Source organism: Entelurus aequoreus, linkage group LG10, assembly GCF_033978785.1.
Source record: "Entelurus aequoreus isolate RoL-2023_Sb linkage group LG10, RoL_Eaeq_v1.1, whole genome shotgun sequence".
NCBI classification, from domain to species: Eukaryota; Metazoa; Chordata; class Actinopteri; order Syngnathiformes; family Syngnathidae; genus Entelurus; species Entelurus aequoreus.
In genome coordinates this window covers 31,796,848-31,809,865 of record NC_084740.1, presented here as the reverse complement: position 1 = coordinate 31,809,865, position 13,018 = coordinate 31,796,848, and the positions used below count along the sequence as shown (strand labels likewise).

At 42.8% G+C, this 13,018-nt stretch overlaps 1 protein-coding gene across 2 annotated transcripts; it reads left to right on the top strand.

Moving 5' to 3' along the window:
- Window positions 1–1,619: 1,619 nt before the first annotated feature.
- On the top strand, window positions 1,620–8,510 carry LOC133658461 (uncharacterized). Of its 2 annotated transcripts, XR_009827470.1 has the most exons (3): window positions 1,620–1,779; window positions 2,010–8,177; window positions 8,408–8,510. XR_009827470.1 is itself a non-coding variant. In XM_062060535.1 (2 exons), exon 2 carries the CDS (start codon window positions 2,246–2,248, stop codon window positions 7,967–7,969), a length of 5,724 nt encoding a protein of 1,907 aa, XP_061916519.1. In that variant the 5' UTR covers window positions 1,620–1,779; window positions 2,010–2,245; the 3' UTR covers window positions 7,970–8,429. The 2 variants fall into 2 exon arrangements, 1 of the variants encoding a protein (XP_061916519.1); XM_062060535.1 differs by having other exon boundaries at window positions 2,010–8,429.
- The last annotated feature ends 4,508 nt before the right edge of the window (window positions 8,511–13,018 follow it).

The window sequence follows — 13,018 nt, the reverse complement described above, 5'->3', positions numbered from 1 at the left end:
GCTGTCTTTAATCCTACCAATCAAAACGCTTGTAAAACTCCACTGTGTAGGATGGGGAGCAACATGAAGGTGTTCTGTTTCTTTCATGTATTGTAATCAACAGAAAGATACTGTCGTGACCCAAGAACTACAAAGCGGAGAGGAAGCAGGGCCTGACTCCCCTCAAGGCGACCATTTCTGTGAACTGTTTTACGACCTTTTCTTTGAACTGTTGTAATCAAAGGCGATGGCTGTTTACGACCCACGTCCCTTAGAAACAGCTGTTGCCATGTACCCAGGGAAAGTCCAAATAAAAGAGTTGGCGTACAATCTTTCGTCAGAGGGTGTTGAGACACTGTAGAGACACTGTAAAAGGGTACAGTGTCCAGGCGTCTCTCCTCAATTTGAGCCAAATTTAACTCTGTCTCTATTTAATTATTTGCTTCTTGTCTTGTTTAATAGATGTCATCAGTGTTTGAACCTGACAAAGTCCTCTAAACAAACATCCAAAAACCGCCAACAATGCGCCATTTACATGTCGTGACCTGAATATTAACCAAGTATTTGCGGTATTGTTATTATAAGTACTAATGCAGACAAACTATTTTTGGCATCGCCGTGACCACAGAGAGTAACTAGCTTATGCAGCTACAGTGTTGGCATATTGAGCTAATGCTGCTTCGCCTCTAAGTTGGTGAAAGTTAATTCAACATTATAAATCATGCCTCTCACCTGAATAGCTGTGGCCATTAACCAAGAAGTTGGTCAATTTTGACATTCAACTTACAACCGAAGATGGAGAGAAAGACACGAAAAAAACACTCTTTTGCAGTAATTTTTTTTTTTTTTTACCTGCGTGAGGATAATGATTAATCCATCATCCAAACGGGAAGATATAAACATCCCATCAGTCGGCATCCCAGTGAGAGCAGACTTTGTACAGTAAGTGGTTGTTTTATTATGTTCATAGTTTGCATTTCTTCTTTAGCACTTAGCAATTGTGCTACTTGCTGGATCCGTTTTGCACACACCTTCTATAACGTGTTGCTCATCCTGCTTAAATTCAGGCTAAAAATATAATATTATGGATCATCATTTGTCCAAAAAGCAGTCGTCGTTGTCTCTCATGAAGTCTGCCATGATTAGTAGTGTAGTTGTTGTTGAAATAAATAGTGAACGTTGTGATGCCTTGTGAAATTAATGCGCCGCCGTATGCTTAAAATGAGCAAAATACATAAATATAACATGTTATTATAAATGTGCCTATTACTACACTACATACAGTATATACTTACAGCATGTACATAAAAAGTTGACGGATGTTTTTGACAGCGCCTTTTAGGCAGAATAGCTCATGTTAATGTTATAGTTTTAGTTGGATACAAATTCATCCTATCTCTATACCTTATAGCGACCGAAGATGTGTTACCGTACTTCAAGGGGAACCACACTTTTTTGGAATTTTGCCTATCGTTCACAATCATTATGAGAGACAAGATTTAAGAAATTATTAAAAATTATAAAAACGCTTGCAAGATGCGGCTAATGGAAGTCATCGTTGTAGCCTTCAAAGCCCTCTAAAACAACTTCAAAACCCTCCATCAATGTTTTATATAAACACTGCAAGTCTATATGTTCTGGCTCTGCCATTAGTATTGTGTGCACTGGCTCTTTAAGAGAATCAGGAAGTGAGTGTCCTGGCCATGCTGCGCAGAGATGATGACGTAATGTGATTCAGACCACGGAGACGGCATGTTGTTCTGTTCTGTAGCTGTGTTAGAGTTCATAAAAGCATTCCCTGTGAGTATTGCATTAAAAAATGATGTGTAGATGGAATATATGTTAGAAAGTAGTACATTTAAGTAGTTCATTTAATGTTTAGGGAACTATTTACAAGTCTTATTTTGAATGCATTATTTTGGCTCATATCAATGTAATGAGACAGTATATGATTTATGTTAAGCTTTAATTAATAATTGCTGCATTATTTGTGTATACTGATGCACCTATACTGTATCTGTTTGTTATAGTTTCACACCTGCCATATAAAAACGGGTCCAACTCATCCTGACGTCTGCGACTTCTTGTGTGGGGGTGTTTAACTAACTGGAAAGTGAAAAGGTTTCATGAAGCCAGTACAGTGAAAAGGGACACTTTTCGATGAACTGCTGAACCCCAGGCTGCACTGTCATACGCTGTTTTCAGACCAGCACGACAGACGTTGTTAAGTCAGCGTAAAGGCATAGTGAGTCCATCAACACGAACAATGGAGAACGCTGAATCTACGGTTTCCCGGGCAAGCAGATCGTCCGGAAGCAGATCGTCTGCCGCAAGTCTAACGTTAGCAGCTGCCACAGCACGAGCAAAAGCAGAAGCTGCCCAGGCCAGAGCTGCATTTGCAAAGAAAGAAATAGAAATTAAACTAGAAAAAGCTAGATTGGAAGCAACACTCCATGCACTCGAGAAAGAAGGTGAAGCACAAGCTGCCGCCGCCGAAGCAGCAGTGATGGAGGACGCTGCTGCAAGATTGGAAACGACAGTGGAACATTATATTCATCTGCCCTCACTCCAAAGCGCCCATGAGCGGACAGCTGAATACATAAGAAAACACAGTGAGCCCAGCATTGAGCCCAGTGATAAAGAGCCACGTGAAATAAACACAAAGGACATTAAACTAGATGAAAGGAAGAACAAAGTAAAAATTAAGGAATCAGATAGGCAACAGGAATCTGTACCCACAGTCTCAAAAGACTATCAGCCCCAAAGACCCCCAGAAAACAGTGCCCATAATATTCCTATGTATACAACGCCCTCTACTGTCCGCAACCGGTATTACTCACCCGCTCAATATCATTCTAATGACACTAATGAACTTGCTAAATATCTAGTAAGGAGTCAGTTGTTAACGTCTGAGCTCACAAAGTTTGATGACAAACCAGAATATTATTTAGCTTGGAAATCATCATTCACTAACGCTACCGAGAGTCTTGATCTTAAAGCTGGGGAAGAAATTGACCTCCTGATTAAATCACTGGGCCCAGAGTCAGTTAAACATGCACGTCGTATCAGAGCAGTGAATATAAATAAATCACCAGCTGCATTACAACTCATCTGGGACAGGCTAGAAGAGACCTATGGTTCGCCAGAGGCCATAGAGGGCGCTCTTTTTGCAAAACTTGACCAGTTCCCCAAAATAGGGCCAAAAGATCACCTAAAACTAAGAGAGCTAAGCGATTTACTGTTGGAAATCAATTCAGCAATGCAAGAAGGATATTTACATGGACTGTCCTATCTTGATACGGCAAGAGGCATCGCTCCAATCGTGGAAAAATTGCCGTATGGACTACAGGACAGATGGATGATGGAAGGTTCGCGCTACAAACAGGAATATAAAGTAATTTTTCCTCCTTTTACCTTCTTTCTGCAGTTTATTCAGACACAAGCAAAGGCACGCAACGACCCAAGCTTCCATATCCAGCCATCATTCATCAGCGGAGTAAAAAAGGACAGATTTGGAGAAAATTACAGTAACAACCGCAGAACAGTTTCAGTGCATAAAACAAGCGTAACGGCCACACCCACTAATGAACCAGACAAATGGTGTCCTGTACATAACAGACCTCATGCACTACAACATTGTAGAAGTTTTAAGGAAAAACCTCTACAACAAAGGAAGAGACTGTTAAAGCAACATAATATATGTTACAAGTGCTGTGCATCTACCAGACATGTGGCTCGTAACTGTGAAGCAGCAGTTAAATGTTCTGAATGTGACTCTGACAAGCACCCTTCTGCCTTGCATCCAGACTCACCTTCCCTTCCTCTCAGGTCTTCCTTACCTCCAGCATATCACGGCGGGGAGCAAGAAGATGGGCAGGAGGAAACAGTCGTTGCAAGTTGCACTGAGGTATGTGGGGAGGGCTTTTTAGGAAAGTCATGTTCTAAAATATGCCTGGTCAGTGTTTACCCAGCTAATGACCGCAGCAAGAGCAAAAGAATGTACGCCATGTTGGACGACCAGAGTAACTTGTCATTGGCACGCTCTGAGTTTTTCGATATGTTCAAAGTTAACAGCCTGGCAGCGCCATACACTCTGCAGACCTGTTCTGGTGTAGGTCTCACAGCTGGTCGCAGAGCCTCTGGTTACGTCATAGAGTCCATAGATGGCGCCACTGCAATACAGCTACCAATGTTGATCGAGTGTAACATGATACCAAACAAAAGAGAGGAAATTCCCACTCCAGCCGCTGCACAAGGTCATCCTCATCTCGAACGTATTGCACACAAAATACCACCTCTAGATGACAGTGCTGAGATTTTTCTATTACTCGGAAGAGACATTCTAAGAGTCCATAAAGTGCGCAGTCAAATCAATGGAACACACAATGCACCATATGCACAGAGGCTGGATCTAGGCTGGGTGATAGTGGGAGAAGTTTGCTTGGGCAGCACTCATAAGCCTTCAGAGGTCACCAGTTTAAAGACTCACGTTCTAGCAAATGGGAGGCCCACTCATTTTCCTCCTTGTGAAAATCACTTCACTATCAAATCAGAGACTAATCTTCCAGATCGACAGCTAGCTCTCAGTAGCACAAAAATGAAAGAAAATGCAAGCAACGTAAGCTTTGGAAGAGATGTTTTCTGTCAGACTAAAAATGACAACAAGCTTGCACCTTCGATGGAGGATCTGTTATTCCTCAAAATTATGGACAATGAGTTCACACAAAATGAGTCAAAGAGCTGGGTGGCCCCACTACCTTTTCGTGAGCCAAGGAAAATACTACCAAACAACCGCCAGTATGCAGTTAGTCGCCTCAAGTCACTGCAACGCACACTCATAAAAAACCCAGAAATGCAGTCCCACCTCACAGACTTTATGCAAAAGATGAAGGACAATGGACATGCTGAGCTTGCACCCCCAGTACAGAAAAACAAAGAGTATTGGTATTTGCCCTTTTTCGGAGTCTACCATCCACAGAAAAAATCGCAGATAAGAGTGGTATTTGACTCCAGCGCACAGTTTGAAGGTATGTCACTTAATGATGCGTTACTCTCAGGGCCTAACCTAAACAACAGTCTATTGGGTGTACTGGTGAGGTTTAGGAAGCATAAAGTTGCAATAACCGCAGACATTCAGCAGATGTTTTACTGCTTTCTAGTAAGAGAGGACTGTAGAGATGTTTTAAGATTTGTGTGGCACAAAGACAACAACCCCAAAAATGACATAGTGGACTACAGAATGTGCGTCCATGTTTTTGGCAATAGCCCCTCCCCTGCAGTAGCAACCTATGGGCTAAGAAGAGCTGCACAACAAGGAGAGGAAAAATACGGGGCAGATGTGCGTCAGTTTGTTGAAAGAGACTTTTATGTGGATGATGCCTTGAAGTCTGTTCCCACTGAGCAAGGCGCCATCAATCTTGTCAAAAGAACACAAGAAATGCTAGCAGCCTCAAATCTCCGGTTCCTCAAAATAGCCTCCAACAAAGTTGAGGTGATGGATGCTTTTCCAGTGGAGGACCGTGCCAAAGATCTCCAGGATTTGGACCTGTTCAAGGACGACCTTCCTGATCAGCGAAGCCTTGGCATAAAATGGAACATAATGTCAGACTATTTCACCTTTCACATCCCCCATACAGATAAACCCTACACACGCAGAGGGGTCCTTTCAACAGTAAACAGTGTATTTGACCCGCTAGGGTTTCTGTCTCCAGTCATCATCCAAGGACGACTCCTTTTGAGAGAACTTTTGCTGCACACTACAGAGTGGGATTCAGCCCTGCCCGAGGACATGAGAGGGAAATGGGTAGAATGGCAGCAGTCCCTACAATGCCTCAGTAACCTCCAAATGCCGCGCACATACTCTAACATCCCACTTTCTCAAGCCAAATGTGTAGAACTATGCATCTTTTCGGACGCATCTATGAAAGCAATATGTGCAGTTGCTTATATTAAAGTTACCGCTGCTGATGGCACAACAGAAGTTGGCTTTGTTCTGGGTAAGGCACGACTCACCCCCCAGCCGGAGCTTACTGTCCCCAGGCTTGAACTCTGTGCCGCAGTTATGGCTGTGGAAATGGCAGAAGTGATAAGCGATGAGATTGACCATCAAATAGACAAAATTGGCTTCTACACAGATAGCAAGGTGGTCCTGGGCTATATCAACAACCAGTCAAGGCGCTTCTACGTCTATGTAAACAACCGTGTTCGACGCATCAGAGAGTCAACAACACCTGAGCAATGGCACTTCGTCGCAACGGATCAAAATCCTGCTGACCACGGCTCACGCGCTGTCCCAGCTTCAGAGTTGCAGAAAACGTCATGGTTCACAGGGCCGGCCTTCCTACAGTGCTCTTCAGACATCCAGCCAGAGCAACATCTGTATGAGCTACTGGAGCCAGACAGTGATGCAGAGGTGCGCCCAGAGGTAAGAACCCTCTGCACAAACACTACAAAAACCGTGTTAGACACAAAACGCTGGGAACGCTTTTCCTCATGGAAATCACTGAAAAGAACTGTAGCAAACCTGATTCACGTAGCACAATGCTTCTCCTCTTCCAAAACAAACAAAGACTGTAATGGTTGGCATATCTGTAAAACAGCCATTACATGTGAACTGTTAGAGCAAGCTGAGAACATTATGATGAAAAATGTTCAGCAAGAAACGTATGCAGATGAGATCAAATGCATTTCAGCAAAACAAAATCTTTCCAAACACAGCCCGCTCATAAAGCTTAACCCCATCATTGGAAATGACAGCCTATTGAGAGTCGGTGGTCGCATTATTCGCTCAGGCTTAGAAGCAAAAGAAATTAATCCTATTATATTACCAGGCACCAACTACATAACCACCCTCCTTGTGCGACATCACCATGAAAAGGTTAACCACCAAGGGAGACACTTTACCGAAGGGGCGGTCAGAGAAAGTGGCCTGTGGATTGTAGGTGCAAAAAGGTGCATTGGCAAAGTTATAAACAAGTGTGTTACATGCAAGAAACTGAGAGGAAAGTTTGAGGAGCAAATAATGAGTGACCTGCCAGTAGACCGACTTCGGCTAGAGCCCCCCTTTTCTTATGTGGGCTTGGACATTTTTGGCCCATGGGAAGTATTCACAAGGCGTACAAGAGGAGGACAGGCTAACAGCAAACGGTGGGCAGTACTCTTTACCTGCTTGTGCACAAGGGCTGTTCACATTGAAGTTGTGGAGGAGATGAGCTCATCAAGTTTTATCAATGCACTGAGGCGCTTTTTTGCGCTGAGAGGTCCTGCTAAACAGCTGCGCTCCGACTGTGGCACTAATTTTATTGGTGCTCACAAAGAGATCACAACGTCAGTGCCAGACGAGAACAAAGTGCAACAATATTTACAGGAACACAAGTGTACATGGGTATTCAACCCACCCCATTCATCCCATATGGGTGGAGTATGGGAACGTATGATCGGCCTGGCGAGGCGCATTCTGGACAACATGTTGCTGCAAGCTGGTCGTGCCCAACTTACCCATGAAATACTGACTACATTTCTTGCAGAAGTCACGGCCATAATGAATGCCCGCCCGCTAATACCAGTCTCATCAGACCCAGAGCATCCTTTCATTCTAAGCCCTGCTATGCTGCTCACACAAAAAACGCATGCTGTTCCTCCAATCTGTGACAACATCGACCAGAAGGAGATGCTGAAGAGCCACTGGAAGCGTGTTCAGTTCCTCGCAGACAACTTCTGGAGCAGGTGGCAAAAGGAGTATCTCAGCAGCCTCCAATCTCGTCAGAAATGGCACCACAAAAGGACTGACATTAAAGAAGGGGATGTAGTACTCCTTAAGGACGAACAAACAAGAAGAAATGAGTGGCCAATGGGCGTCATTGCAAAGACAGTTCCCAGTGTCGATGGAACCGTGAGAAAGGTTGAGGTTAGAGTCGCTAACCAAGGGACTGTCAAGACTTATTTTAGACCCATATCAGAATTGGTTTTTCTGTTATCCGGTGATGTTTAAGTTTGTTTATTTGTGGTATCCATAGGATGCCAGACGGGGAGTGTTCTGGCTCTGCCATTAGTATTGTGTGCACTGGCTCTTTAAGAGAATCAGGAAGTGAGTGTCCTGGCCATGCTGCGCAGAGATGATGACGTAATGTGATTCAGACCACGGAGACGGCATGTTGTTCTGTTCTGTAGCTGTGTTAGAGTTCATAAAAGCATTCCCTGTGAGTATTGCATTAAAAAATGATGTGTAGATGGAATATATGTTAGAAAGTAGTACATTTAAGTAGTTCATTTAATGTTTAGGGAACTATTTACAAGTCTTATTTTGAATGCATTATTTTGGCTCATATCAATGTAATGAGACAGTATATGATTTATGTTAAGCTTTAATTAATAATTGCTGCATTATTTGTGTATACTGATGCACCTATACTGTATCTGTTTGTTATAGTTTCACACCTGCCATATAAAAACGGGTCCAACTCATCCTGACGTCTGCGACTTCTTGTGTGGGGGTGTTTAACTAACTGGAAAGTGAAAAGGTTTCATGAAGCCAGTACACTATACATAATGTAGTAACAGACATGTTCATAACAGTATGTAATATGTACAATATTTACCGTATTTTAATCATTTTAATCACTTCTTTCACGCATCGATTTCTGTTTTCATAGCAGCAGACATTCGACTTCCGGCAACAACTTATGTTCCTACTTCCGGATTCAAACACGAGTGTGTTCAAATCATGGTAGACTTTGTAATAGACAACAAAGACGACTATTTTTTGACAAATGATGATTCACAACCTTATATTTTGAAGCTGAATGAATTAAGAAGGAACTGCTGCTTAGAGAAGCCAGTACTGAGAAGAGGGTGAGACATTGGAGCAGACGGAAGCTGAGAGAGTGAGGTCGGCATGACTCAAAGCTGCAAATGTGAAATTTGGAGACAAGCTATTTCAACATAAATTGAGTGCTTAACCAAATAATCCGGAAAAAACGTCCCCGGCCAGCTGGACCAAAGCACAACTGTCCATCAAGTGAGTCACACTTTATAATGATCATGATACACGCAGCACGTCATGTGCGTTATAACAACTACAGTCCATACGCTGTCTGGCTCGCTGTGTACAAACAAAACATGAAATGTGGGCTAATACTTAACAGATACTGTAATAGGATTGTTCATGTTTTTCAGTCAGTACAGATTGGTGTCTGATTGTGCATTACAAACTCAAACGCAGTTCGTGCTGTCGCAGAAGCTAGCATATCTCTTGCCGTAGCTAGCTTTTACGGCTAATACCTTAGCACGCCGATGTGTTAGTACACTAGAAAAATAGTTCTTCAGTGTTCGCTCTTACAATAACAATGTCGCTACAGTTTGGTTATTACATAAGTTAAGAACGTGAATGATTTACTAGTGGCGGTTTTTGAATGCATTTTTAAAGTGATTTAGAGATAGAATAGCTTGCTCCTATTAGCAACATTGCTAGCCACCACGAACTAGTCTATTTTTTACATTTTAAACTGCAAAAAAAAGTGCACTTTTTTGTAATTTTGTCTATCAATCACAATCCTTATGTAAGACAAGAAAACATGTGTTTTCTTATTTTATGCATTGTAACTCGTAAATGGGCGCTAGCAAGACTCAACTAACAATGCAGGTAATGGGATTCGCTGTATTCCACCTATAATGCGCTCTAAAAAAAACATAAAAATATATACACTGTAAATACAAATGTGATGCAGTAACAGGCACATTCATAAAATTTATTATTTATGTATTTTGTTCATTTTAAGCATATGGCAACAAATTAATTTGATAAACGCATCACAACGTTTGTTTTTCAACAACAACAACAACAAACCTACTACTTACTCATGGTAGACTTCATGAGAGACAACAATTATTTTGGAACAAATGATGATCCATAATCCTATATTTTGGCGGCCGTGCTGGTGGCTGTGGCTTGGCGTGATGAAAGACTGGTGGTGGTGGCTGAGCTGGAGGCTGTGGCTTGGCAGACCAAAGAACTGGTGGTGGCGGTCGTGCTTGAGGCTGTGGCATGGCATGAGGAAGAGCGACCCCACCTGAACAGTCCCCAGCCCTAGCCCCCCCCCCCCTCAAGGAGCGGATCCCAGACGCGCTCCCCGCGGTCTGGAACCGTCTTTTGGGGTGGGTGGAGGGAGGTCAGGAGGGGGGGGCAGAATCTTCCCCTTTAAATTGTCCCAAAAGTATTTCCTTATCCCCCACCTGGAGTTGTGTGGGCGGATAAAAAGGAACATTTTGTGACGGGGGCGGGGTTTGAGTCTTGGGGGCGGGGCATGAAATCTGGGTGACTGTGACTGATTAGCTCAAATGTTCAAAATCATATTTTGGTAGTGTTTTATCATGGTCATGGGATTAGGGTCTATTGCTGGAGGTGGGTGATCAAAAGAAAAAGAGTTCAGAAAAAAAACAACCTTGATCTGTGATGTCAACCTTAAGCTGCGGGGCTGGCAGCAGCCTGCTTCCGCCTGGAGTGGGAGGAGCCAGCGGGAGTGACGTGTCCTCTCTGCTTGATGAAGCCCTCCCTGACGTCCTTCGTCGGGAGCGGTGACGCAGCGCTGTCCTCGGACCAAATGGAGTCTCTGTGCTCCACGGAGGAGTAGCGCAGCGTTCCCTCCTCCATGGCGCGGAGGACCTCCCTCGCTGCCTCGTCAAAACTGTCCAACTTTCGTGCGAAGAAACTCTTATGCTGGCGACCTACTGTCAAGACTTGGTCCTGGGGTTTTGTTTCTCCGGAAGGCAACGGAAAATTGGCGCGTGCGAGACGTGAATTTAAATACATTATTTAATTTTAACACTCAAAAGGGTATAAACAAAAGGCGCTCCCAGCGGAGGTAAAAACTTGACTATGAAAACAAAACTTGCACAAAGGCAGAAACTATGAACAATGAAACAAAAACACTAACTGTGGCATTAATAAACAAAACTTACTTGACAAGGAACTGTGAACATGACATGAAGCAGAGTGATGAACAAATGTGAGGTCGCCAGGACGAACAACAGAAACAGACAGATTTAAATAGTGACATGATCAGTGAAAACAGGTGCGTGACTCAAAACGTGAAACAGGTGCGTGACAGGACAGGTGAAAACTAATGAGTTGCTATGAAAACAAACAAACAAGGAAGTGCAACCAGGAACTAAAACGAGTCCAAAAAACAAACAACACATGGCCAAAACAAAAACATGATCAACAGACATGACACTGAGGAACATGTTGGAACTTTTCATCTGGGCCAAATAAGAAAACGATCTCACGAGCGCTGGTTACTGCTACTCCATCCATCCCCCAGCAAGACGACGCTAACGGCCAAACTTGAACCACCGAGTGGGCGGAAAAACAGGACTTGTGTCGCCTCAGATAGGGTGTTGAACCAGGAACTCTGAGAGATACAAGTGATGTCCAAGGAAATGAGGAAGGTGAACTAAGACACAAAATGTCGAGGCACTAAACCAGGGGTCGGCAACCCAAAATGTTGAAAGAGCCAATGTGGACCACATATACAAAAAAGTAATCCGTCTAGGGCCGCAACAAAATTAAAATAATGAAGACAACACATGATGTAAGTGTCTATATTAGCCTACTATCAAAATGACTTTAAATGTCTTATATAAGTGTTATAATGAAGACAACACATGATGTAAGTGTCTAAATTAGCAATATTAGCCTAATATGCAGTACCACCATAATGACAACATAAAAATACAGTAGTGTAGTAGACCTAAGTATTCATTAAGTACCACCATAATGACAAGTTTATATACAGTACTGTAGTAGACCTAAGTATTCATTAAGTACCACCTTAATGACAACGTTAAATACAGTAGTGTAGTACACCTAAGTATTCATTAAGTACCACCAGGATGACAATATCTAATACAGTAGTATAGTAGACCTAAGCATTCATTAAGTACCACCATAATGACAACATTAAAATACAGTAGTGTAGTGACCTAAGTATTCATTAAGTACCATCATAACGACAACATTAAAATACAGTAGTGTAGTAGACCTAAGTATTCATTAAGTACCACCAGGATGACAATATTAAATACAGTAGTATAGTAGACCTAAGCATTCATCAGTACCACCATAATGACAACATAAAAATACAGTAGTGTATTAGACCTAAGTATACATTAAGTACCACCATAATGACAACTTTATATACAGTACTGTAGTAGACCTAAGTATTCATTAAGTACTACCTTAATGACAACGTTAAATACAGTAGTGTAGTACACCTAAGTATTCATTAAGTACCACCAGGATGACAATATTAAATACAATAATATAGTAGACCTAAGCATTCATTAAGTACCACCATAATGACAACATAAAAATACAGTAGTGTAGTAGACCTAAGTATTCATTAAGTACCACCATAATGACATCTTTATATACAGTAGTGTAGTAGACCTAAGTATTAATTAAGTACCACCATAATGACAACATTAAAATACATGTTTCCAAATACACAGGGCAAGATGTTAAAAATCCTGAGTGCCACCTCCTACCTCCCGTGTTGAAGACTAAAAGACACTGACTTATTATCTATGTTGCTGCAGGCTGGGCAGACGCATCATTAGGGTTTTCAAGTGGGCTCCTACTCTCATGGACGTTTCGCTGACTGGGCCCACGACGCCTCAAGTAGGTTCAGCGGTGCATTCTGGCGTCCCAGAAGCTCCCCCCCTCTGCATCTGCCCAACATGAGTAATGATTTATTTTGGGGTATTTCCTCTTTAGCCAGAGCCACTGGCTGCTCCGCTCTGCCACCCGCAATGTTTCCTTTATGGCCTGACGTAGAGCTTGACCGCCAACTCCCAGGTCCCTCCTCAGCCTTATTGTTGATGTTGCCACAAAGCCCCGACATCCAACTTCTACAGGGCAGACTTGTGTTCTCCAGCCTCGCCGTTCAGCCTCTGCAGCGAGCTTTGCATACCGGAGCTTTTTCCTTTCAAAAGCTTCCTCCACCGCATCCTCCCAAGGGACTGTGAGTTTAACGAAGTACAC